Genomic DNA, 26,269 nt, shown 5'->3' with positions numbered 1-26,269 from the left:
TTGGTGGCATTAATTGAAGGATGGATGTTGATCAGGGCACTGGCAGAACTCTCCTCCAGTATAACCACGGGGCTTTTTACATCCCCTGAATCGCCCAATAATATCTCGGTTTAATATTTCATCTAAAGATCACACTTTTTACAATGCAGAACTCCTTCAGTACTGTACTAAAGCATCACTGAGTTTATATACTCAAGTCTTGAAGTCGATCTTGATTGCTTGACCTTCAAACTCAAGAGGTGAGGGTGCTGACATTGTGCCAAGGCTGCCACCAGTTCTGGAGAGAGCTCAAGTTAAACACATTGAGCTTTTGGGCTATACAAAGCAGTGAAGCTTCAGTTGTGCTTTAATATTAGAGTTGACATTTTGTGACAAATATGAAAGGTGTCTCATGTTGGATAATTTTGGTACTTTTGCTTAAAAGCAGGTCTGTTCAATAACTCTACATACAGCTAATTATAGTTCATTGTTTTTAATACAAAATGGTCACAAATCAATTTTTCCTCTTTTAAAAAAAAAATAAAGCCATTTGTCCAAAAAAACAAAAAAGTCATAATTGTACAAGTTAAAAGGTAATATTTATACATACAATAATGAAAGCACAACAAAATATAATGGGTTCAAAAAAATAAAACCACATGTTGCTATTAAATCTAACTCCATTGAGTCCATTTAGAAATATCTGGAGAATACAGCTTTCTGATCTTTTCTCACACTTTCTCTCAGAACTGCACAAGGCTTTGACACCAAATGAGTGCATTCTGCTTGCATATCAAATTGGTCAAGACACAATCCCACACAGAAGAAGAAAACACTTTCAATGAAGTTCAGGACAAGGAAAAAAGAACTGCCATTCGTACTCAAAGAGTGAAACAGTAATGGCATCATTTGCATTTTAGGAACTTCCAACAAGAGATTTAAAGTCGAATTTTACCAAATGAAAAACACTTCACGTTTTATGCAGGATATAATCGCACGTAATGCCACTAGTAACATCAAATGGTCAAACTGAGTCACAACAGACTTAAAAGTGACCAATTAATTCTCCCTGCCCACCCCCCACGATGGTTTAAACCGACTATAAAACCCAGTGTGTGTTGTGCTGTACTTGTACAAATAACAAACTATTGGACCGTAACCATACAGCAACATTCAGTTGAACACAGATCAAATGCAGCTTGTAAAAATGCAAGGTGGCCTCAAACACCGGGATCAGGCACAGCTGCTCTGCTGTAGAATTGGGTCTTGTAAAAAAAATTACTGTGAATGTCTGGAGCAAACTGGTTTTAATGCTCTATGTCCATGTTCTTGAAACCCTGGTCTTGACAACTGCAACGGGCAAAGGTTCTTCAATAGTCCTGTAAATAATAAAAAAAAGTCAAATTACATCAAAAATTAAAGAAGCGTCCTAGTGTCACAACAGGGCAGTTAAGTGCAGGCTAGATTTAGGGTTCAACAATTTTATAATGAAGCACTGCTAAAAGATGAAGATTCAATATTATTCTAAAATTGTCAATACCTTGTCTATATTACTAAGCTGAAGACTAATTCCAGGATGAGGTATCCAATTTTATTAAATATAGTCTAAATTAGATTTCTCTGTGTTGACCCCATTTACATTTTAGTGTTAAAGCAAGAAAATCTCACCTGTGTATATGCTATTTTCAATTCACACACATTAGTCTGGGTGTAAAATTTGTTACATTAACATATTTCAACAATGGAACATGTAGAACAGCATTCACTACTTTATGCAATGCAGTTTAGATAAAGGTCAGGACATTGAAACAATAACATCGAAACTTAAAACAATTATTCTTTCCTTCCAGAGGAGTCTTCAACTCACCAACTCCACAGAACATAGATCTCTCTCTGCTGGTCACAGAGACCTGTTGCAAAGAATTTTTCTATATAAAGTGTCTTTTTCTTTGCTTATCATGACAGAATGCCAGGTCTCCCCATTACAATAGCATTTGGGATTAGCTCTTCTAGTCTCAAATTACAACCGTTACAATCAAGATCACACTTCAATATCTACGCCAAGCTGTTCTATTTGAAGTCAGCTTCACTGACTCGATTAAAACAAATAAAAGCAAAATACTGCAGATGCTGGAAATAAGTGCTGGAAAATATCAGCAGGTCTGGCAGCATCTGTGGAGAAACAGAGAGTAACGTCAATTGTTTCTTCTCCTCAAATGCTGCTGCCAGACTGGCTGAGTTTTTCCCCAGTACTTACTGTTATTTTACAACAGTGTAAAGAGTACAGCAAGAAAAAAATTACAAGTTATACTCACAGTTCTTGGTTTTTTATTCAGCTTGATATCAATCCTGTAGTTTAAACAGAAGAATTTGACCTTAGAAACCAGCTATAGCTTATTTAAAGTCACAACACTCACCATCTATTGATATGGAACAGCAGCACCAAAAACAACAAACCATTTAAGCTTCAGGAGCTTATTTTTCTGTCTTCGCTAACTAAATGAAGATTAGTCACTTTTCTGCAACTGCTTGCTTTATTTCCCCACTTAACAGCACTGTGTGTGCGCACTGACAACATGTCAACAGTAACTGTTCAAGTAAGCGACTCGCTGCCATCTTAAGGACAGGTAATAAATACTGGCCTTGCCAGCGATGCCCACATCCCATGAAAAAAAAAACTTCCCACTGTTCAACTTACCAACACTAAAAGGAACCCTGCACAAACTGATGCTGAAAAACATTTCATTGAGGCTGCTTTCCAAATTGAAATTTATGTGCCCCAACATGGAAGAGGAGAGTTTTATGGTTCCTATGCCAATCACCATGATTAAGTACTCAACTGGGGTCCAGAGGGTGTTGTCCTCCTGTTTACACCTTGTGCGACAAGCTAGCTGAACCTCGGAGTAGGGGGAAGACATTGTGAACAGAAAGGAAGCTATGTTGTTGCTACAGGAGAGAATCACCACTACAGGTTCCTTAATGACCAATTTACAGGTTTAGAGTGAATGTTTATTTGGTGCTAAATTATGGGCTGTGAACAGGTATCCAACAGGAAATGGGTCACGATTGGCTCAACCCCATTTTACTCACTGCTGGTGGAGAAAGGATCTTTCCATTTCATTAGTCTGGGCTAGATTTGGTTCAAGAGGTGAGCAGAGTGCATGAGGCTGGTAAAATTTTCCTGTAGTACTTCAAAATGGTGACTTGCTAAATCACCCCATTTCTATCTCTAGCAGCTCCAGTCTTACAGATCTCATCTCAGAGCATCTTTGATGCCCATCCCTCTCATTAATGAGTCCACTAAAAATGACGACAGCTGATGACAACTGTAAATGCATGACGATGAAATGTAATTTTGTGTTAATCCACTTATCCTGACGTTAAGCCCACTACTTATAAACTTCACATACTTTTGTTTAAAATACAAAGAAGATTAAGTGACAAAAAAGTGACATTAGAAACCAAATTCTTTAGTAATCCATTCAACATCTATGGATTTTTTGTCTCTTTGCACTCTGAGCATTAGCACTGAAAGGTGTTGAGCTTTGATAATGTTGGAAGAGACCTTGGGGTTATAGTTGAGAACCTGTGCAGAATTATCAATTCCCAAAGTCCTGTCTGCCTTGTAAACTGTAGAAATGTAGTCATCTATTTGACATTTGGAAGTCTTTTTATTTAGTGTTTTGAGGGTCTCTTGTGGCAGAAATTCAGAACTGCAGAATTATTATAAATTGATGCTGTGCTTGTAATACATTACTGGTGTGAGACTGAACGGCCGTGAAGTGCAAAGGTCAGCCAACAAGGTTGGAGGCATACAGTGAACTCTACTTGGTTTGGACAGACTCCCCGCTTGCCACAAGAGACCATTACACATGAAGGCTCATATGCAAATAGAGAGCTCTGCTGCCTGAGAACTATTTATTAGAGTTAACACAAAATTTAATGAAGTATTGTTGCACTATGACTGCATCCTTCTGTTGAGAACATATCCTAAACACAAACTAGATTTAGTGTTTGATAATCAATGCCGATTTTTAAATATATGCTACCCTAACATGTATAAGCAAATATTCAAACTTACAGCAGTTACTGGAAAAAGGTATAAAGTAATTCCAGAAAGGTCTACAGTCTACACATCACAGTACAGGGGAATACTGGAAAAGACACAGTACGTATACTGATAGAAAGCAAACTTACTCAAAGTCATAATCAAACATGCCAGATGGGCTGGATGGCAGCATAAAAGAAGAAAGAAAGCAACACAAGTTAACATACCAGTTATCCAAACCAAAGTCTCAAACTTGTTGGAACACTAAAATTTTTAAACAAAAAGGCAAGAGACCACTGGCACTTTGATGATCTTAAAGGAGAAATGAATATATCCAAAAATAGTTATTTTTCACTCAATAGGTACAAGTTCTTGAAAATAATGAATGTTTTTCACACGAGTTATTACATGGAACAATAAAGCCATTCATTCAGTCTAACCACTTTAATTCAAAAGCAACTCAGCAGTGAGCAGTGTGTAGCAGAGTTGACGTATAAGGAGCAGTGCCCCACAAATATATACCAAAAAAATAAAATACTGCACATTTAACTCTACTACTAATAGGCCGCTATTCTACTTTCATGGTTGAAAAGGGCTACCAGTAGAAATCCCACACATGGGCTTCCGAGGGACAAAGTCAGACATGGCTCCTTCACCTTAGCTCAGACATCTTGGAATCTCGTGACCTGCTTCTATACAAAATTACCTGTGTCGGTTTTTGTTTTTCCTTTTCTTGTGACTCCCGTGGTGACTGCCGGACGATGTGGAGGAGGCTGCTTTCTGTGGCTTCACTCCCTGCAGGTGTGACCCATCCAGTTCCTCGGTGTCCTCCTGGTTTGGCTCATTCTCCTGATTCTGGAAGTCTGGTGAATTGTCGCTTTCTGTTCCACTACCTGGTTCACCTAATACATTTCACACACAAGATATAGCAGATTTAAAGAGAAGGTTTGCTTATCCCACCCCAGCACAAAGAATGAGAAGTACAATCAACAAACTGCATATATAGCAATAACCTATAATTATCCAAATTAAAAATTATTGCTGCGAAGCTTCAGTTTTAAAGTATACACGCACTAAAATGTTGTGAGCCATGGTGGATGTGCTGTACTATCGATATTATAACCATGTAATGTTTTTGATATTATTTTTATACTCTTGCTGTTATCAGTTTGATGTATGAATTTTGATTTCACTGACACTAATGAAAATAGCAAAGCAACACAAAATACTTGTTAGATTAAAATTAATTTCAAGAGATGTGAGGGTATTACACTTCTGATAAATTTGATGCAGAACATGGAAGAAACCAATTCAACAAAGTTAATCTGAGCACTTGTGCTCTTCTGTGCCCCCCCCCACACCTGCTAAAGCAAACATTTCAGAAGAGAATGTCTCAGTACAAACGCTACTTTCAATCAAACTGCGAATTACTTGCCTGCTCAAGACACTTTTACGTGGAAAAGTATATATTAAATTCAACAAGAAGTGGTACTTATTTCTAAGACTTACGTTTTTCTACCATCTGGTCTTGGACACCAGTCAAAGCACTCACTGCCTACAAAAGAAGTTACATCACTGTTAAATGTATAGCACTTAAATTATGCATGCAAGCTATAAGCATTCTATAATCAGGCAAAGTTATTTTACTCACTGCTACTGAAGTAACAGAGGATTTGCTAAAGAGACGTTCTGCTTCTTTAAACTTTCTGTTCCTTCGATCGTTCTTACTGTTGGTGTTTCTGAAACACAACACAGCCATTAATAGGTGAAATGCCCAAGTATTTACCATTCAATCGTATACAGCTCCCCCTGTGCTGATACTGCGACTGCAGCTTTTCTAACCAGGATAGGTGTTAGATACAGCCCAGGCTACTGTTAACAGGGTTGGAAAAAAAAATCGAAGCGTATGTCACCCTCTGTCAGCTGTGTAACTCGTCACATGGAAGCACTGGCAGGCCTTCAGAAGTAAGGTGCTGTCCACTTTATTCCAGCATAGCAGGATGAAGTGAGCCAACGAGAGAAGAAGGAGAAAAAACAATTGTTTTTGCCTTTTGCAAACATTTTTACTCCCCAAAACTCGTAACTTTAAACTAAAAGAGCAACCATAAAGTCAATTTTCTGCAACGGCAAAACCTGTTGTACTGCTGCACTAAACAATTTCTTGTGAAATGTCCTATATTTGGAACACAGTGCTAACTTTAGCTTATGGACCAACATTCTCAAAAATATAAATTGGTCTTCACAGAAATCCCACTCCCTTCCCAACTCCTCTAATTAATGAGTCAGCAACCTCTGTTGACTAATTGCATGATCCTTTCACACATGACGATGGCACAAAGCTGACAACAAACTACCTATGCTTCTCACAGAGAAACTCTCTCACCCTGCAGCAATCTTCACCCTTCTCTTGAAGGTGTTTACTACTGTTTGGGTACAATTCCACAGGGCCCACTACCCTCTCATCTGGTCATGTGGCCATTCTTCACTTGCCAACTAAGGAAGTCAACGTTGGCAATCATTCAACAATGGGATTATCAGTCAATCTAAATCCTGCCCACACCCAACATCCAGACATATACACGCTTACATTCCAGCAACAGCCATTGCATGGTGATCAGCAACAGAAGCCCTAATGCATAATTTCCAGGCCTTCATGCAGAGATGGTGAGGCCAACAGTAGTGGTCCAGCTTGATCAGCCTAGATCAGAGGTCAACCCAGAGGCCTTCATGGTTCAGTTATACACTAGAGAGAGTTTTTATTAACTGTTCCTATTGGAAAGGCCATCCAGGAGAACTCATTACAAATTTTTTGAACATACAGAACTGTCTATATTCAGATTCCAGATTCAATAAAGTTGTGTCCAAAACCAGGCCTAGGAAAGTAATACAAAACTCCTCTAAAATAGTGTAACATAAATTTTTGTCTCATTTTGTTTGAGAAGTATATAACCAATTTGGTCATTCTAGATGTCTAACTTTCTAATCACAACATGAAGTAAGACTTAAAAAAAAAAGATACCCCCAGTGAAATTATGCAGGGTTTTCAGGAATCAGGTTTTAATATTTGCCAATGTTTTGAAGGGAGGGGTGCAAGGAGGAGTCACTTTGAAAGTGCTAAGTACAAGGGCTTTTGCTGTTACACATACTTCTGATTGGTCAAGTAACGATCCCATCCACGAATGATATTCCCATACATCTGGGTATCTTCCAAATAACTGCCTTCAAAAGCATAAATCTGTCGTTCCAAGTTTGCCAAAGTCTCCTGTAAAAAGGGTAAGTTACAAAAATATTTGTCAAACAGTCACGAAAGAAAAATGATCTGCTGTGAAGTAGTGTTCCAACCAGTTTATCATTACAAACAATCATGGAAAAAGGGGCAACAAAAAGTCAATTTATGGTACTTGGAAAGAAAAAAGTACTTTCTATCATCATACAATGGGCGCTAAACTGGATAGTTCCTGCAAATGTGTCTCAGGATCGGGATGCGCAATTAGCAAGTACCCAATGATTGCAATGCAAGCAGGATGCAAACTTCATGCTGCTCGCTCATTTGAAAGACCCCTGCAAGTAACCAATGCTAACCGTTTTGTACACTGTACATCAGAGGGAGTCAATATTAGGAGTGGCTAGCATCACTTAAAGCTAGTGTTGAACTGCTTAAGGGGGAGGTGCACCATTGCTGGAGCAGATGTCATGGTTGACGAGAAGCTGACCTGGAAAAGAGTGAGAAATAGCATAACAAAGGAGATACAGGGCTTCATTGGAGGTCTTTATGGAAGAGGTGGAGAGGGGGAAGAGATGCTGTGAATCCACAGGGGGCTAAGAGCAGCAACCCCCCCCCCTCCCGCCACCACCACCCTCCTCACCAGCCCCAACCCCCCACCTCACCCCCGCCGTCAGACACACAGTTAAAGGCAGAAAACTGTGGAGTTCCATGCAACGAATCAACCCCCAAGGGCCTGGATACAGTCCCAGAAGAAGTTCAACGACCTCACACAAGTGGTCATGGTTAGTGAATGTATCCTCAAATGCCATATCCAGCAAATACAACAGTAGCCTCACACTGCGCAAATCATCACTCACCTATGATCAATTACAATTCATATCAAACATTCAAAACTTCACCTCACTGCCACACACTTAACACTGCTGCAAGTCTCACAGCCAGATCTACCAGCTTGCATACACTGCCAGCTATTTAATCATGGCAAACTGGTAAAAATGGGCCAACAGGCTGCATGAAACTCACTGACACTCTTCACTTTCTCTTGCAAGACAATGTGACACACAACCGGAGAGGGCGACAGGGGTGTCTGCAAATCCTTAAGCCCATGGAAGAGAAGATACTGGCCATTACTGAAATGGCCACAAAGTTGAAACCAAAGTTACTGGTCTCCTTATAACCTAATCTTCCTCACATCCCACTTATCCATCAGTCCACACTTTCTTCTGATTTACAAGCTGTAGATGGTGTAAGCATGCACCTCTTACTTTCTCCTCTCCCCCTGCACCACAATCAGCTTTTTTCTTTCAGATACCCAAAAGCTGCAATGAAGGGCAATGGAGGAACAGCAAGAATACAGCGGTAATGAAGACACGGCACCGCTGATTGATTTCACTCTTGCGGCTATCAGTTCAGATAATGACTCCGCTCATATTTGAGGTGGGATCCACACATGGGTGAAACATTGCGCACAAGTGGCATTCAGAGAAAGCAGGGGGCAAGAATAGCACTGGTGCCAGCTCACCAAAGGGTGAGGCTGCACATGGGCTCCTTTGCAGAGGAGTGAGATGAGGACTTCAAAGGAGCAGTGTACAGAATCACGCTGATGGGCAAGCACAACAAAACGCTTGGTGCACTTGCAGGCCTTCAGTCAACGTCAAGGAGCAGAGAGGAGTCCAGTACCAAATTGATACAGGGTTTTGCACAAAGTTTGGAGCCCATCCTTTCCAGCAGGGAAATGATGTGCGTACGAGAACTTGTATTCATAAAGGCACTTTTGAAGTAATAAAACATCTCAAGATGCTTTACAGGAGCATCATGCAACAAGAGCCACATAAGGAGATATTACACCAGATGGCCAGAGAGGTGGGAGCGTACTGGAGGAGGAAAGAGAGACGTTGAAATTAAGGGAGGGAATTCCAGAGCTTAGGTAGTTGAATGCTTGGCCACCACCAAAACTGGAAATGATCAGGGAGCCAGAACTGCCAGAGGGCAGAGATCTAGGGTGGCGGGTCATAGGACTGAAGGGGATTTACATAGATTTGGGGGGGGGGAGGTGAGGCCTTGGAGGGATTGGAAAACAAGGTGGGAATTTTAAAATCAAAGCACTGGTTTGCTGGGAGTGAAGTCTATACACTTGTGGACCCAAACATGATGCAGTATCTGATGACTGATGTCACAGCTTCCACTGCAGCACAAGCAGGAGGCGCCCAATGCCTAAGTGCTGCATTGGAGGCTCAGGCTGTTGTCATCCAAGGTCAGCATGCTGCCGTGTAAGCACAGGCTGGTGTCATCACGATAATGGAGTACTGCAATCCAGCAAACTGTCCTCCAACAGATCACTGGAACTGCTGGGCCACTACCCTAAGTTTCTGGCTCACCTGTCAATCTGTCAATTCTCTTGTTGTTGCTGATCAGACAGCCAGCCAGCTTATACTGCTGCTGCGCAGATCGAGATGGCGCAGTCCACAGCCAGGCCTTCCAGGTCCAGAGCTGCTCAAGGTTGTCCTCCAAGGTCGTCTGAAATCTCCTCCACCGAAAGTCAGCAGACTTCCACCAGCCATGCTACAGGCACTACACAGGGCAGGCAAAGGCACATGGCAGACACTAAGGGAATGCACAAGGGTGATCAGTTGACTTTTGTACGCAATATGGCATGATTTAATTTATAAATTTGGTCTGGAATGTATATTTTGCATTGGATTTTATTTTTGTGGTCAAATAGGCAGTGTAATTATTAGTAACAGAAGGAAGGTAAGATGTGGGACTGTTGGCAAATGGGGAACTGAGGTTGCGGTTTCCTCATCTCACACTCGGGACGAGTTCGGCACAGGCAGCCCTAGCAGACAGGAGCTGTTTAGGTTGCCACCTCCTCTTCCCCCTGAGCGGCTTGCAAGGGATATCTGTTCATGACAGCAAGCTTCTGCAGAATGCAGGCCACAGTGAATCTTGGCACCCGTTTTGCTGAGTACTATAGGGCTCCAGAGATGGTCCAGGCGGCAGAAGTGTTGTTTCCGCACTCCAATGGTCTAGTCTGACACATTTAGCATGGCTGTATGGCTTTTATTGTATGATGCTGTATACATGACCCCGGTACACAACCAGCGTACACAAGTCACACATCAGCAAATAGCCCTTGCTGCCCATAGCCACCCAATGGTTGGCCTTTGCGGTTTGTATGCAGTTGGTACAGCGGACTGCGCATAATGAAGGCAGCTTGACTGCTGCCAGAATGGGTTTGACCTTTACAGTTTTCAGCCTATGGTCACAATAGCTTGTCAGTGGAATGGAATATCTCGTAGTGAATGCATTTGCAAGATGGCGTCTGATTTGCCAAAGTATGTGCATGTGCCATGGATGCCATTTTGGAGCTCTAAGGACACTTGGAGCACCCACAAAACAGGCAGTAACAAGCCCAAATTCTCACACACACTAAACTCTGCTCCTGCAAACATATGATGCATGACAAATACATGACAATACACAAGGCACTACACAAACCCATCAATGAGCATCATAAATGGGAAAGTCAGAAGTTTTGCAAGGGTACATCTTTGACAAAGTCGCTCACCCAGATGCAGATTAACCAAGTAGGCCTGGTATAACACTTGGATATGAAGAACATCAAGATGGTTAACATGTCACCCACACCTCATGAATTATGTTTTGGCCCTGAAGGAGGTGCAGTACAGATTCTTTCTTTTTCATTCTTCTCGCAGGACGTGGGCATCACTAGCTAGGCCAGGGTTTATTGTCCATCCTGAATTGTCCTCGAGAAGGTGGTGGTGAGCCACCCAGCAACATGAACGCCAATATAGTTCCAAAAAAGAATGGTGAGTGGCTTGAAGGGAAACTTCCAGGTGGAGGTGTTTGCATGCATCTGCTGCCCTTGTCCTTCTAGGTGGTAGAAGTTGAGGGTTTGGAAGGTGCTGTCAAAGGAGCCTTGGTGAATCGCTGCAATTCATCTTGGTTACGGTACACACTGCTGGCATTGTTCATCGGTGTGGAGGGAGTCAATGTTGAAGGTGGTGGATGGGGTACCAATCAAGTGAGCTGCTTTGTTCTGGATGGTGTCGAGCTTCTTTAGTGTTGTTGGAACTGCCCTCGTCCAGGCAAGCGGAGAGTATTCCATCACACTCCTGGCTTATGCCTTGCAGATGGTGGACAGGCATGGGGGAGTCATGTGGGGAGTTAAGCAACGAATGTTTGCCCAAAAGACATAGGAGCAGGAGTAGGTCATTCAGCCCCTGGAGTCTGCTCTACCACTCGGTTAGATCATGCCTTATCTGTGCCTCAACCTCATTTACCCAACTTGGCTCTATATTCCTGGATACCCTTACCTTACACAAACTTATGAATCTCATCTTGAAAGTTTCAATTGACACAGAGTCCACAGCAATTTGGGAAAGACACCAACTTCTGTGAACAAAATGCTTCTTAATTTCCCTCTTAAGTGGCCAAATTTTAACTTTAAGGTTTATGTTATGTTACTTTAAGGTTGCCCACTTGTTTCGGACTCCATCACTTGTCCCTCCCTATGCTAACAAATTTGTTAATTATTTTAAAACATCTCAATTTGATCTATCTTCTATACTGAAGGGAATATAAACCTGGTTTATGCAATCTGTCCTCAATTTAATGCACTAAACCCTGGCGGTTCTCTTACTGAATACTGCAAAGGCTTTGAGTTCTGACAATCTTCCAGCAATGGGGCTGAGGAGGTTCTGCAGGACTCCACGGGTTTATTGATGAATTTAGTAAGCCAGGGTGGCAATTATGGGGCTAGGGAGAGGGGCTAGATCCACTCGGCTCAAGAAAACCCCGAAAGACAAAGCCCTTTTGGGTAATAAGATGACAATAACAACAATATTAACACAGATAATGCCAACATGTACAGTGTTCCTGGGTAGGGGATTGAATAACAAGTATGTGAACATCACCCCTGCAATTCAGTCTGGTTCCCCTCCAATGTTACACAAGTCCATCAATGTGTTGATGTTGTTGGGGGGAGTGGTGATGCCCCAGTGTCTGCCCAGAGTACCAGTCACACTGGCAGCAGTGAGAGAGCAGAATGCCAACTCCATGGTCCTAGCCCACTGTACATTAGCCGAAGGGTTGGGGGCTGGAGTGGTCTCTAGATTCATTCTGCCTCAGGGTGATCAGCATGTGGCCAAGAGGCGGCAATCCAGCCCCATGTAAACAAGGTCTAAGACCCTAGACCGGCCGACAGTGCTGACATCCCCTTTAAGCAATGCCCCAGGCCCGGGCCGCCCGCTCACCGCAGGGGGTCAATGCTTATTCCTCCCCTCAGGCCCAGGCTCTCACCGGCCTTTCCTGTTTTCGCCTGCACGGGCCCGGCCACTGCCACAGGCTCCCGCCTCTTTCCAAAAACTTCCCGCCGACTCCCTGTTTTCCGAGCCACAGAAACTCCCCTCCTCCCGGCACTCACGTACCGCCAGCTCCTGCTTCCTCTTCACCAGCTCGGCCAGCTCCCGCCGAGTGTCCGGAATCTGTGGGGTCTGCGCCTTGTTATGCATCGCCATATTGGAGGCGGCGAGCGAGAAGCGCCGGAGTTCAAACCGCTTCTTCAGGCCGCAGGCGGGAGGGGCGGAGCCTCCGTGGACCTCCGACCACTAGGGGGCGCTGCGGAGAGGAACGCCACCTGCGGGATTGGAGGATGCATTACACATAATACACCGCCACCTAGAGGACTGGAGTGTATTATACCCAACACACCGCCACCTAGTGGACTGGAGGGCAAATTATACCAAAACACCGCCACCTAGAGGACTGGAGAGTGTATTACACCCAACACGCCGTCACCTCGCGGGCTGGAGGGCACTTAATAGCAACACCGCCACCTTCAGGTCTGGAGGGTACATTACACCCAACACCAACAGAGCATTGTATGGTCAGTTACACAAAATCTTCAATGACTTCATCCAAGGTAGTCTGTGTTGTGAGAGGATTCATGAGTGATGTAGAGTTTGAGCAGACTAAGGAGAAGGTCTGCGCTTAAATAATACCTCTACAATATAACCATGGGTTGATAATAGACAAATGAGTTTAAATCTCTCTCCTAACAGTATGATTCTATTGACAAAAACAAAAAACTGCGGATGCTGGCAATCCAAAACAAAAACAGAATTACCTGGAAAAACTCAGGTGGTCTGGCAGCATCGGCGGAGAAGAAAGGAGTTGACGTTTCGAGTCCTCATGACCCTTCAGCAGAACTGGTTGAATCCAAGGAGAGGGGTGAAATATAAGCTGGTTTGGGGGGGGGGTGGGGGGCTGGGAAGATAAGTGGAGGGGGGTGGTGTGCTTGTCTCTACAACCACACCACAGCCCTCCACTTCTCTCTCTCCCCCCCTCCTTATATTTCACCCCTCTCCTTGGATTCAACCAGTTCTGCTGAAGGGTCATGAGGACTCGAAACGTCAACTCTTTTCTTCTCCGCCGATGCGGCCAGACCTGCTGAGTTTTTCCAGGTAATTCTGATTCTATTGACAACTGTACATTCAGTAGCAACAAAAATTTTCGGCCAGCTTTCTCAAATAAAAAAGTTATAGTGCAAGTATTTTATTTTGAATAAGCAAGTTGGAACTGCTATAATTCGCATTTATAAATACACTGAAACATTTTATTACTTTAGTTATATTTGTTGGTCAGCTCTTTTCCCTGGCTTGAAGAGAAAAATATTCAGACCACGCAATTTCATTATCCTGTTATGTGTTGGAAAGTGCACCATGTGCATCAATATGATGGATAAATGACCAATATTATTTAGTCTTAATACATGGTCACTGGGACTTTTATGGAACCAACACAATTATTTGTAAAATACACAAAGGAAAACATTTTAAAAATCAAGTTAGTAGACAAAGCACTATTTTACATTGAGGGTTTGTAAATAGCTGCCAATCAACAGAAACTTCCAACAATTAGCCTCTAAACTATTTTAGGATGTGTCCACTTAGGACACATCCCCGTGACACGTACCCAATCAGTACTTTAAAAGGACAAAGTAGCTTATTCTCGGCTCCATCTTAGCAGCTACAGCATTACTGCCATGTTTCTGCCACAGACTGTTATCAATGCCACAGGAAATCAGATGGATGATTAAGTTTATTTTCAAAGTGAGCCTTTTTCCCCCAGAGGCATGTAATATCATATTTGATTGTGGAACAAAGGCACTCCAACACATGAAAAATATTGTTGAAATCTACTTTACTAAAAATGACACAGACTGCCAAAAACATAAGAGCGATTGTAACAAATTCAACATTACAATCTACAAGAACGCCAGTTTTCTTTATACAACAAAATATAATTTTGAGCAGTATTTTAAAACAGATTTTCATTTAATAACAAAACATGTTGAAAGGTAGGCGTGTGTCACTGTTCATTATCGCTCTCCTGTTGCTCAGCAACAACCTGGCTTCACTTCTTTGCTGGATGACTGCATTGGGGAACGGGTAAACTTGAGCCCTTTGGTATGAAAATCTATTAACATTTTACCAGATGCATTTGTTAAGAAAACAATTTTGTAAGTAGAAAATAAATAGTCAGGTTTTTTTTCCTGACTGGTTGTTTTCAAGGCCTGCACATGTTAGGTGTGCGCAATTACACTAAAGCTTTAAAAAAAAAAATCTTACCCGCTTTCCTGTTCTAAAATAAAACTCCATGGTTGCCATATTTAACAAGTACAACTGCATTCTCTACCCCTCTCATGCAGGCTGCTCAACATCAAACTCTTTCAAGTCAGGTGAGCTGAATGGTCCAGACCTCCATCAATGGAGCAAGTCAGCGTGACGCACAAATCAAGCAAGCTGCCTGACACCAGTTCTCTTCCCTGTCCCCTTTAAATTGCTATCTTCACTCCAAGCTGTTATGGAGGTAGTGTTAGATGCAGCTGCTTGTCTACGACATTCAGGCATCTTAACTGGAAAATCCATCCATGACACAAAAGTTACTCAAAAACAGAAAAGGCTGAAAAACATTCAGCATGTCAGGCAGCATCTGTGGAGAGAGAAGCATTAAGATTATTGTTTCAGTTCCATGACCTTCTGTACAGCTGCTAAAAATTTAAACAAGTGCTGTTGGAATATCCATGTCCGAACCAGTAGAGTCAGGAATATAACGTGTACACATGTTTTTGCAGAATACAATTACTCCAAATATTTCTTGCTTAAATCCAACAACAGACTCCTAAATATTAAGAGACCAGGATCAGATCATGCTGACAGTTCAAAGAATCCAACAGGGCTACAAATTGACACTTTTAATCTTAGTGGCAGGTAGTGTAGGGATTTAAACTAACGAACAAACAATCCCAAGCCAAGCTTCCGATCAACTTTTCTATCGTAATGAGTTGGATTTGAACCAGTAACATCCCAGGAATTTAATTGGTTCCATAAAGGAAGAGAGGGATAACTTTCAGTGGCAAGCACATCCATCATGTAGGTACAGGGAAAAATAGAGGTCTGAAATCCCATTTTAGATTGGATATTCCTAACTAAAGTTTCCACCAGCTGCTGCCATTTGAGTGTTGCCTTCACTAATATATACAGCTGCATTTGTGACTGGATCCAAATCAAACCTGAAGATAAACACTCAGATATACCTACCTATGGGGGTTCATTGCATTTTGTTGACGGTCCTCTTGCTTCCTGCTGCATATGGTGACACAAAACATCAACTCATAGCTGGCCGGGGCAAAAGGTAATTGTTTGGAGTGCACTGTCAGGAAACAAGATCATCACTATCTTCTCCTTTTTAACCAAAAGAGGAATGAAAAGAAATCAAACTCAGAGGCAGAAACTCCTCCTAGGTGGGAAAAAAATCCTATATTTTTTTCATAAAAGGATTCACCGAAAAATATTTTTAGGCAAAAATGACAAATTCTTGGCTGTTTTTAACATTTTCTTAATCCACCATACAAATACAAGAGGGATTCTGAAAGGTCCATTGCCAGAACTCGTGTATAGAAGACAGGTTTTGAATTAGGAAACACACACAACTTGTCCACAATCGGCCTCAGGAAAAGAAAGTATTTCAAGGCTTCAATACAATTTCTCAAACTCTGTAAAAGCCAACCAGAAAATGAAAGGAGCTGAAGCAACAAAATGCTGTTGTTTGGTGACATCCCCAGACCAAAGAGTCCAGTAGAATAGTTTGTTTATGAAGTTTATATCCTTTACCTAATAACTTAGAGCCAAAAAAGAATCAAAAATATAATTAAAAGCATCACATTCTCTGACATCATTGACAATGCTACAGTCTAGTAGCTGCTCTGGTAAATTCACTTGAGTAAACTCCGTGGTTTTAGCAGGCCTCTTCCTGAGCACAAGACTGGAGGCAAACAGGCCAGGTTATGAAACCTGAAATTCAATTGCAAAACAAAACACTAAACATTTGGTCTGGAGGGATTATACTGTTCAATCCTGTTTGCCAGGCCACATTTTGTTCTTTGAATTGTCGCATTGGCTTAGAATGGAACACCGACAATTTGGGAGAGAGTCAAGATGTGCTATCGATTGACTTGGCCTGGACAGAAAAATATGAAACTGGTCAGCTGTCCCCTGGTCCTCGGAATTCTAGCATAACTATTTACCTGCATGTTTGAAAAGGAAAGTAAAACTGCAGTGCCAATTTCAAAAGGAACACTGGGGAAGGTTTTACATTAACTTTCAACTCCCTCATCCTCCTCATGTTGCCCTTCTTTTGCATCCACCTCAGCAGTATCTGAGCAATCGTGCAGAATGACATACTCCCTGCTGCTGAAACCAAATTTCAGCAGATCCTTTTCTCTGAGTTCGTAGTATCGCTGCGATTCAATGCGCTGATTGTTAAGGTACGTGCCGTTGGCAGAACCCAGGTCGATGATATATGGCCTCACCCTCCTGCCTGGTGTGCCATCACTCCGTGTGAACTCCACAAGTCTATGGGGAGAAAATGGACAGCCAGTTATGTGGTACACCATATCCTGAACATTACAAGCTTTGCATTTCTGCTCCAGCCTCATTAATATGTGAAGAATTATACAGACGTTTTACGCAACAAGGGAAGTTAAACAAGTCAACAGCTGCAATGAAAAGTTACCTCACTAGAAAGGGTCAGAGACATGCAGACAGATGCTTCACCATTGACCACTGAATGGTATTCTAAAGATTCTCTATGAGCCCCCCAGGCCCCTCATCTAACAGTATCAATAGTGGATGCCCAGACATCGGATATGGATACAATAAACTCCTACATTTTTCAAAATTGCTCAGGGAGGCAGTGCATTGGGACACACAAGGAAGGAGGCAAGGACATGGGGAAGGGAAGGAGAAAAGAACCTGCAGTAAACTAACCATGAACTGTTGTTGTGCATCTGCTTGCAGGTAAGCTTACATCATTGTCTTCTTGGCTGGGACAAGAACCCCAAATGCAGCAGAATGAGATAAAAAGTGCAAATGGGGCAAAAATACTTCTGCAGCAGAGGAGATGCCTCAAACACCCTCTAAAATTACTCTCGACAAAATAGACCTACACAGGATGAGAAGGCCATTCACTTTGGGAGTATTGAATGGCAATTGGGGGAAGTAAACTTGCAGGGCTACAGGGATAGAGTGGGGGACTAATTAGATTGCTCTACAGAGAGCTGGCATGGACCTGGCAGGCTGAATGGCCACCCTCTGCTCCATAATGACTATGACTGAAAAATAACATCTGGAGTAATTAATAGTAAGAACTAGAAGCATTGGAGTTTTTATAAAATTAATCATGGCAAAGCCTCTCTTAACATGAAGACTTATGCAAAACTACTCATTAACCTCGCTGAATTCATTGACTGGGGTTGGGGAGGTCCAAGCATGTTAAAAACAAAACCCACGATCGTGCACACACCCTGATGCTATCCCTCAAAAAGCAGCCAAGGGGTAGCAGCAATGTTTAAATAGGGATTGAGAGACAGAAAATGGCAAGACTGCTGAAACAAATACACTGATAGGACTCACGTGTGGAATCAGACAAAACCATTTGACCCGTCAAACCCAAAGTTTGTAAAACCGACTAAGGCAAAGTACTTCCCACCTGTTGACTACCCCAAGACAAACTTTTCCATAAATATTGCCCCCACCTCAAACGTATTTATAAAAGCTGTGCCCAAAAATTGGTTGCCACATTTCCAAAAATACAACAGTGACGACACTTCAAACAACTCCATTGGCTGTGAAACGCTTTGCGATGTCCTGAGGTCATGGAAAGCTTCTTTGGAAACTCAAGTTCCTTCTTTAACTTCTTTATTCTTTCATGGGGTGTGGGCGTCGCTGGCATCGTCAGCATTTGTTACCCAACCCTCATTACACATGAACTGAGTGGCTTGCGAGGCCATTTCAGAGGGCAATTAAGAGTCAACTGCATTGCTGTGGGTCTGGAATCACATGTAGACCAGGTAAAGGTGGCAGATTTCCTTCCCTAAAGGACATTTGGGTTTTTACGACAAGTTCCACCAGCACCAGAATATCTAGTTAGCTGTTCCCCAGAAAATTCAACTTCCCTGTCCCAGGAAACATCAAGTCCTTTAGAGTTATTGCTCAGGCAGGGAAGTATCACTGTAAACACCAGCTCTGTTTTTAACTTGATGTTTGTTTAAAAAAAGCACTCAAGATTATCTGGCATCCCTGGGAAGCCTGTACTATGTTAACCACTGTCCACTGAGGAAAAGAAAAATAATTTTATAATCTCTACACTTACTGTTATGCATATTGGGAGAGAGAGAAAATGTAGGAAGGGGATAAAAGGACGCCAATAACGCAAGGGCAGGAGAAATGCAAAGGAAGAGCCAGGAAATCCAATGGGATTTGAATCAGCTTGAGTTATACCAGGTTAATACAGAGCTCAAGTGGTGTAGGATTGCCAAAATAAAAGAGACATGCTGTCTAAGCTTTTCGTCTTGCAGTGATCAGGACTGATCGCAAGATTACCAACAGCAAAAGGAGCAACAATTTATACTGCATGAGAAGCGTGTGCTGTTCAGATTCCACTTGCCAGAAAATCAGCACTCTCTTCTCATGCAGTACAAATTGTTGTTTCCTTTACTGTTGGTTATCTTGCGATCTGTCCTGATGAGTACAAGGCGAAAGCTTACACAGCATGTCTCTTTTTTCAGCAATACTAAAGTGGCAGAAGATTGTTTAACAAAGGTGGTTTCACACTTCCTGGCTTCACCACAGTTGGTGGTCAGAGTGGAACCCAATTTCTGAATTACTTTCATGTCCGTCAACACTGGACGTCACTTTCCATCAATTTCAAAATGATGGTACAACACCACTAGGAGTTATTAATTTCTGTCAATCCATTATAAAGCTTATACTTAAAAGATTATACTTAAAAGTAATGCATAGAACTTTAAGAATAGGCTTCTCAAGTTTAGCTCCTTTAATTGTTTTAGGTGTATATCAAAAAAACTACAAGAAGATTACAATAACATCTTTCTAAACACCAACCTGTACTGCAGCACTGCATGTTGCTTGGAGCAGGAAGGATGGTCAATTGGGATATCCACTACCCTACGCTGCCGACCCAAGAGATAGGCACTCTGACGATGAATATGCATGACTGGAAGAGGCTCGTCATTCTTGAACGGGTAAAGACGCCATCGTTTCCTTGGGATCCGAGATTCAGGAGGTTCATTGTATTTTATCACCACCCCACGAAAGGTGTTAGTATCTTCCACAAGGGCACCAGATAACTCAAAATTTGGCTCCTCTTTCACCTGGGCTGGATTGCCGCTGTTAGCTTGACTGTCATTCGACTCAGACTCATGATTCTCATCACTGAGCATCTGGCACTGATTGCGGTTCTGACGCCTTCTCTCGTTGTAATACTCTCTCTCAGCCTGCTGGGCGCTGAGCAATTGAGCCTCCCTGTCACGGCCACTTATGCCAGCTTCTGCGTGAGACCCGCCATTCCTTTTGCTGTGGGCCCGCCCCCGATCCGACCACTCTTTGTGTCGCTCTCGGTCACCGTTCTTCTTGCGTCGGTGTTCATCTCCCTCAGAGCGGTCTCGGTGGCGTCTCTCAGCATGGTCCCGTCGTGGATGGTCATGCCGTTCCTGAACACAATGAGAAAAATCTTAACTTTGCAAGCCAAATCACAGCCAGGAGTTAAAAGACCATTGGTCTAAAATCCTCATAACTCAACTGTTGGAGAGTATGGTTTCATCAGCAAACTCATTTATTTCTGAGATATATGAACCGGAATACCACTATAAAATAATTAAGTTTAGCCATCGTGATAAATTTATTGGCTCCAGAACAGAATTAAACTCACTTCCAGGCTGATCATTTGATATTTCATAAAAGGAATAAAGATAAAATTTTACAGGAGGCCATTTGACCTATTGAAAGTGTTGCTCTAATCTTTGATCATAGTGCTGCATTTTTTTTCCTTTTATTCAATCCCCCTTATAAAATAACTATCAAGTCTGCTTCTGCCCCCACCCACCCCACACTTTCAGGCAGTCCATTGCAGATCACGACATCTCACCGGGTAAAGTAAATTCTCATCTGGCCTCTGGTTCTTTTGCCAATCATCTTAATTATCTCAAAAATAGCTGGAAAAGCTCAGCAGGTCTGGCAGCATCTGCGCAGAGGAACACAGTTAACGTTTCGAGTCCGAATGACCCTTCAACAGAACTAAGTAAAAATAGAAGAGTGGTGAAATATAATCTGGTTTAAGCGGGGGTGGGACAAGTAGAGCTGGATAGAGGGATAGGTGGAGATAACCAAAAGATGTCACAGACAAAAGGACAAAGAGGTGTTGAAGGTGGTGATATTATCTAAGGAATGTGCTAATTAAGGATAGAAAGCAGGACGAGCAAGGTACAGATAGCCCTAGTGGGGGTGGGGTGTGGTGAAGGAATCAAAAAAGGCTAAAAGGTAGAGATAAAACAATGGACGGAAATACATGTCAAAATAATGGAAATAGGAGGGAAAAGAAAAATCTATATAAATTATTGGACAAAAAAAGGGGGGGGGAGTCGGAAAGGGGGTGGGGATGGAGGAGAGAGGTCATGATCTAAAATTGTTGAACTCAATATTCAGTCCGGAAGGCTGTAAAGTGCCTAGTCGGAAGATGAGGTGCTGTTCCTCCAGTTTGCGTTGAGCTTCACTGGAACAATGCAGCAGGCTAAGGACTGCCATGTGGGCATGAGAGCAGGGTGGAGTGTTGAAATGGCACGTGACAGGGAGGTCTGGGTAATGCTAATTTATATAGATTTTTCTTTTCCCACCCATTTCCATTATTTTGAAATGTAATTCCATCCATTGTTTTATTTCTACCTTTTAACCTTTTTTGATTCCTTCACCCCACCCCACCCCCACTAGGGCTATCTGTACCTTGCTCGTCCTGCTTCCTACCCTTAATGTCACCTATTATCACATTCCTTATGCTAATATCACCACCGTCAACACCTCTTTGTCCTTTTGTCTGTGACATCTTTTGGTTATCGCCACCTATCACTGGCCCTCTATCCAGCCCTACTTGTCCCACCACACTGCGCCACCCCCCCCCCCCCCACCCCTAAACCAGCTTACATTTCACCTCTTTTCTAATTTTACTTAGTTCTGTTGAAGGGTCATTCGGACTCGAAACGTTAACTGTATTCCCCTCCGCAGATGCTGCCAGACCTGCTGACTTTTTCCAGGTATTTTTGTTTTTGTATCTTAAATCTGTCTCCTATGGTTCCTGTCTCATCCACTGCTATTAACAGTTTCTCATTCACTTGAACAAAACTCTCTATAATCCTTCACCGCCCTCCTCATTGCACCAAATCCCCCTCATTCCTGGTGTTAAATCCTTACTAATGGATGGAAATTTCATTCCTTTTCTTTAGCAATGACACTTGTGAGGGTTAAAACCTTTCATGGTTCTAAGGTGACTGAATTCAGGAGCTGCTGTGATTTGGGCCATGGGTTGTTCCTGGCTCTGAAATGTAGACTGTTCTATTACTTTTGATTATTTATTATTTACTTGGTCACTCACCCGCTTCCACTTGCCCTCCGGCCGCGAACGCTGCTTCCTCCGGCCAGGGGAGCGGCTCTGCCAGTGCCCGGGTGGAGACACGCTGCCCCCGGAGGAGCCCGAACTCGAGGGCCGGTGCTTGGAGGCCGCCCCCTCCCTTTTGATCCTCAGTCGGTGACGCTCAGGCTCAGGCTCGGGGCTGTGCTGGGGCCTACGGCGGCCCGGAGCCTCCATCTTTCCGGCAGTGAACAGCCCAGACACTGAACCGGAACAACACTGGGGACCGGGGGCGGGGCGAAAGAACACTTCCGAGGGCAGCGAAGGTGAGAGGTCAGGCCTGGCTCCAAGTGGCCAAGAGTCCAATGAGCTCGTCCCTCTCCATTGGCTGCATCACCTTCTCTTTCAATGTTGCTGCTTTGCCCGAAGCTCGTTGGTGAAGAGCTGCTGGTGGCCGAGCGCCGTAAACTAGCACTTTCTGAGCTCCAGGGCAACTTGTGGAGAGACTTGAGACTCAACTACTGCCCCAGGTGCTTCACACTGAGAGAGAGAGGCTGGAAACCTTGTCAAACCCCCTGGAATGTTTGGCATGACATGTTCACTGTCAATGTAAACATGTGTAGGGTTGCCAACTGTGACTCAATGTATTCCTGGAAGTTTCATCATATGCCTTGCTGGCCACCCTGGTGACCGACTGCCTTCCCGCACCAGTTGGAAAGCAAAAGGACTCACTACCCAATTGGATGATGCTTGACTGTCAGCCAAACAACAGACCCTCACACCCCGCCCACCTCCCCCCCCCCCATTTTCAATATTTTTATCCGGTAAAGAGAAATGTTGAAATAAAATGACATCAAAAAACAATCTTTCTGAATGCCCCTAGGGTTACACACACCTGTGTCCTGGAGCTTGATCTTCAATTCCTGGAGACTCCAGGCCAATCCTGGAGGGTTGGCAACCCTAAGTGTAGTGAGACATCCTGAGTGCCACATGCTGTAATGAAATATATTAAACTATATCATGTTTTATTTAATGTCACATTTCAGCTGTTAAAGTCATGTACTTTTAGAAATGTTATGAATAAAATATATTTTTGGACTAAAATGTCTCTTCCAATGTTCTTGTTGCTATAAATGCAAATTGTTCTCTATTTCTCTATGCAAGAGGTCACCTGTGTTTTACATCTCGACCAAGGTGATTCCCTACTGTGTGGCCTCAGGGTTAGCACTGGCACCTTTTGTGAGCTATAGAATTGGGCTGCACCAAGAGAATGTTGTTCATGACAGAAGTAGAAGAGGCAGTTGGAGTGCCAGCATCTCGCAACGTAAACTGTCTCTCAAAAATTCCCTCCCTGCCATTTTGATCTGCATGGAGGGGTTTGCTGTATAGGCTGCTCCTGCACACTCTCCCCTAACATCATCTTTTGTCTGTGCTGTGGGATTCCATCCTGCTGTCTGGTGGAGGAGACGATACCCAGCGGGGGTCTCATTACGTGGGAGCCTTCTCCCCAGACAGCCCCATGCAATAGATTTTGAAGTTGATTCACGGATTCCCAAGCCACCTGTAATTTCTGCAATCTGAAGGAGTCCGTGTTTCATGCTTGTGTAGAGTGTGAGAGCTAATAGCCCCTCTTAAATTACTTGAAGGGAATGCTCCTCAATTTTTGACTGCATTTCAATCCCACTCTGCTGATCTTTGACCACTTGGTGCAGAGAGCAGTGGTATATCAGAAGACCTCCGCATTCGACTGCTTCTGGACCTGGCCAAGGTGGTCATTAACAGGACCAGGAAACAGGTGGTCAAGGGGATTGCCTGCCTCATTTGTGCTATGTCCGTGCCTGGGTGGCCCTGGAGAGGGTGCACGTGGTGTCTGCCGGTACGCTTGAAGCCTTCCGTGACTGGTGGGCAATGGATGACTGGAATGCATCATCAATGCGAGGAATGCCATTTTAATTTAATTTAAGTTTCCTTTAAACTTTTGTTTTTTCATTATGGTTCACTTGTGTGTGCCCCTTTTAGAAATGTCTGATTAGATGAATAAAAGATTTAGAAGAAGCAGTCTTCTTTTTTCTTTTATAAGCATTTATTTACAGATTTACACATTACAAGCATGTAACTCCTCACCCAACCATCACAGTTTCAGCCCATTTCTTTTTGTTATTCTTCCAAACCAATTCTAATTCTAATTGGATAACTGGATAATTCTAATCCAACCAAAGGTTCCCAATAAAGAGGAATTCAGTGCCCCTTTTACAATAATAGACTGCGATAAATACAAAAACTTTAAAGGAAACTTAGCCAACCAAGATGACATTCTGGGGGTGATGATGCACTCTAGTCACGAAAGACCTGAAGCCTACTGGTGGACACTGTGTGGCCCGTATCCACGAACACCTTTGTGCGGACAAAGCGGTGGAAGAGGAAGGCAGAACAACTCCCTCAACTACCTGCTGCCTGGATCTTTTTATTCTTTCAAGGGATTTTGATCCAGTGAGAATTAAAGAATGGTGATATAGTTCCAAGTCAGGATGGTGTGTGGCTTGGAGGGGAACCTGCAGATGGTGCCCTTGTCCTTCTAGATAGGTAGAGCTCGCTGATTTGTAAGGTGCTGTTTGGTGAGTTGCTGCCATGTCCCTTGTGGATGGTACAGACTGCTCCCAATGTGCATCTGTGGTGGAGGGAATGGATGTTTGAGGTGGCGGATGGGGTGCTAATCATGTGGGCTGCTTTGTCCTGGATGGTGTCGAGCTTCTCAAGTGTTGGAGCTGCACTCATCCAGGCATGTGGAAGAGTATTCCATCACACTCGTAGATGGGGACAGGCTTTGGGGAGTCAAGAGGTTACTCTTCATAGAATTCCCAGCCTCTGACTTGCTTGTAGCCACAGTATTTATATGGCTGGTTCAATTCAGTTTCTGGTCAGTGCTAACCCGCAGGATGTTGATAGTGGGGGATTCAGTTGGATTCTCTCTTGTTGGAGATGGTCATTGCCTGGCACTTGTGTGGTGCAAATGTTATTTGCCACTAATCAGCCTAAGCCTAAATGTTGTCCAGATTTTATTGCATTTGGACATGGACAGCTTCAGGCTGTGAGGAGTTACAAATGGTACTGAACATTGTGCAATCATCAGCGAACATCCCCACTTCTAACCTTATGATGAAGGGAAGGTTATTGATGAAGTGGTTGAAGATAGTTGGGCCTATTCCTGCAATGATGTCCTGGGACTGAGATGATGACTTCCAGCAACCACAACCATCTTCCTAGATATGGTTCCAACCAGTGGAGAGTTTTCCCCCTGATTCCCATTAACTCCAGTTTTGCTCAGGGTCCTTGATGCCACACTTGGTCCAATGCTGCCTTGATGTCAAGGACAGTCACTCTCAGCTCACCTCTTGAGTTCAGCTCTTTTGTTTATATTTGGACCAAGTCTGTAATGAGGTCAGGAGCTCAGTGGCCCTGGCAGAACCCAAACTGGGCATCAGTGAGCAGGATATTGCTGAGTAAGTGCCACTCATAACACTGTCGACCACTTTGTTGATGATCGAGAGTAGACTGATGGGGCGGTAATTGGCCAGATGGGCTTTCCTGCTTTTTGTGGAAAGGACATACTTGGGCAGGTTTCCACGTTGCCAGGTAGATGTCAGTGTTGTAGCTGGACTGGAACAGCTCTGCTAAGGGTGCAGCTAGTTCTGGAGCACGAGTCTTCAGTACAATTGCTGGAATGTTGTCAGGACCCATAGCCTTTGCAGTATCTATTGCTTGCAGCCATTTCTTGATAGCACATGGAGTGAATAAAATTGGCTGAAGACTGGCATCTGTGATGCTGGGGATGGCAGGAGGAGGCCGAGATTGATCGTCCACTCGACACATTGCCTGAAGATTGTTACAAATGCTTCAGCCTTATCTTTTGCACTGATGTGCTGGGCTCCCCCATCATTAAGGTTTGGGGTTATTTGTGAAGCCTCCTCCTCGTGTTAGTTGTTTAATTATCCATCACCATTCACAATGTGGCA

General features: G+C 43.2%; 2 protein-coding genes across 3 annotated transcripts; both read right to left on the bottom strand.

Annotated features, from left to right (window-relative positions):
- Positions 1-456: 456 nt before the first annotated feature.
- On the bottom strand, positions 457-12,880 carry meaf6 (MYST/Esa1-associated factor 6). Its single transcript, XM_041213314.1, has 7 exons — positions 12,704-12,880; positions 7,174-7,289; positions 5,679-5,766; positions 5,537-5,582; positions 4,734-4,929; positions 2,295-2,328; positions 457-1,358 (listed from the first exon to the last, which is right to left on the bottom strand). Exons 1-7 carry the CDS (start codon positions 12,791-12,793, stop codon positions 1,350-1,352), a joined length of 579 nt encoding a protein of 192 aa, XP_041069248.1. The 5' UTR covers positions 12,794-12,880; the 3' UTR covers positions 457-1,349.
- A 1,580-nt stretch (positions 12,881-14,460) lies between these two features.
- snip1 (Smad nuclear interacting protein) lies at positions 14,461-22,557 on the bottom strand. 2 transcript variants are annotated; one of them, XR_005946108.1, is made up of 4 exons: positions 22,281-22,557; positions 19,742-20,349; positions 15,878-17,191; positions 14,461-15,269 (listed from the first exon to the last, which is right to left on the bottom strand). XR_005946108.1 is itself a non-coding variant. In XM_041213537.1 (3 exons), exons 1-3 carry the CDS (start codon positions 22,491-22,493, stop codon positions 16,933-16,935), a joined length of 1,080 nt encoding a protein of 359 aa, XP_041069471.1. In that variant the 5' UTR covers positions 22,494-22,557; the 3' UTR covers positions 14,461-16,932. The 2 variants fall into 2 exon arrangements, 1 of the variants encoding a protein (XP_041069471.1); XM_041213537.1 differs by having other exon boundaries at positions 14,461-17,191.
- Positions 22,558-26,269: the final 3,712 nt, after the last annotated feature.

The sequence above is a fragment of the Carcharodon carcharias genome, chromosome 19 (assembly GCF_017639515.1).
Source record: "Carcharodon carcharias isolate sCarCar2 chromosome 19, sCarCar2.pri, whole genome shotgun sequence".
NCBI classification, from domain to species: Eukaryota; Metazoa; Chordata; class Chondrichthyes; order Lamniformes; family Lamnidae; genus Carcharodon; species Carcharodon carcharias.
Note: the sequence above shows the minus strand (reverse complement) of the source record. Positions and strands in the feature narration are given on the sequence as shown.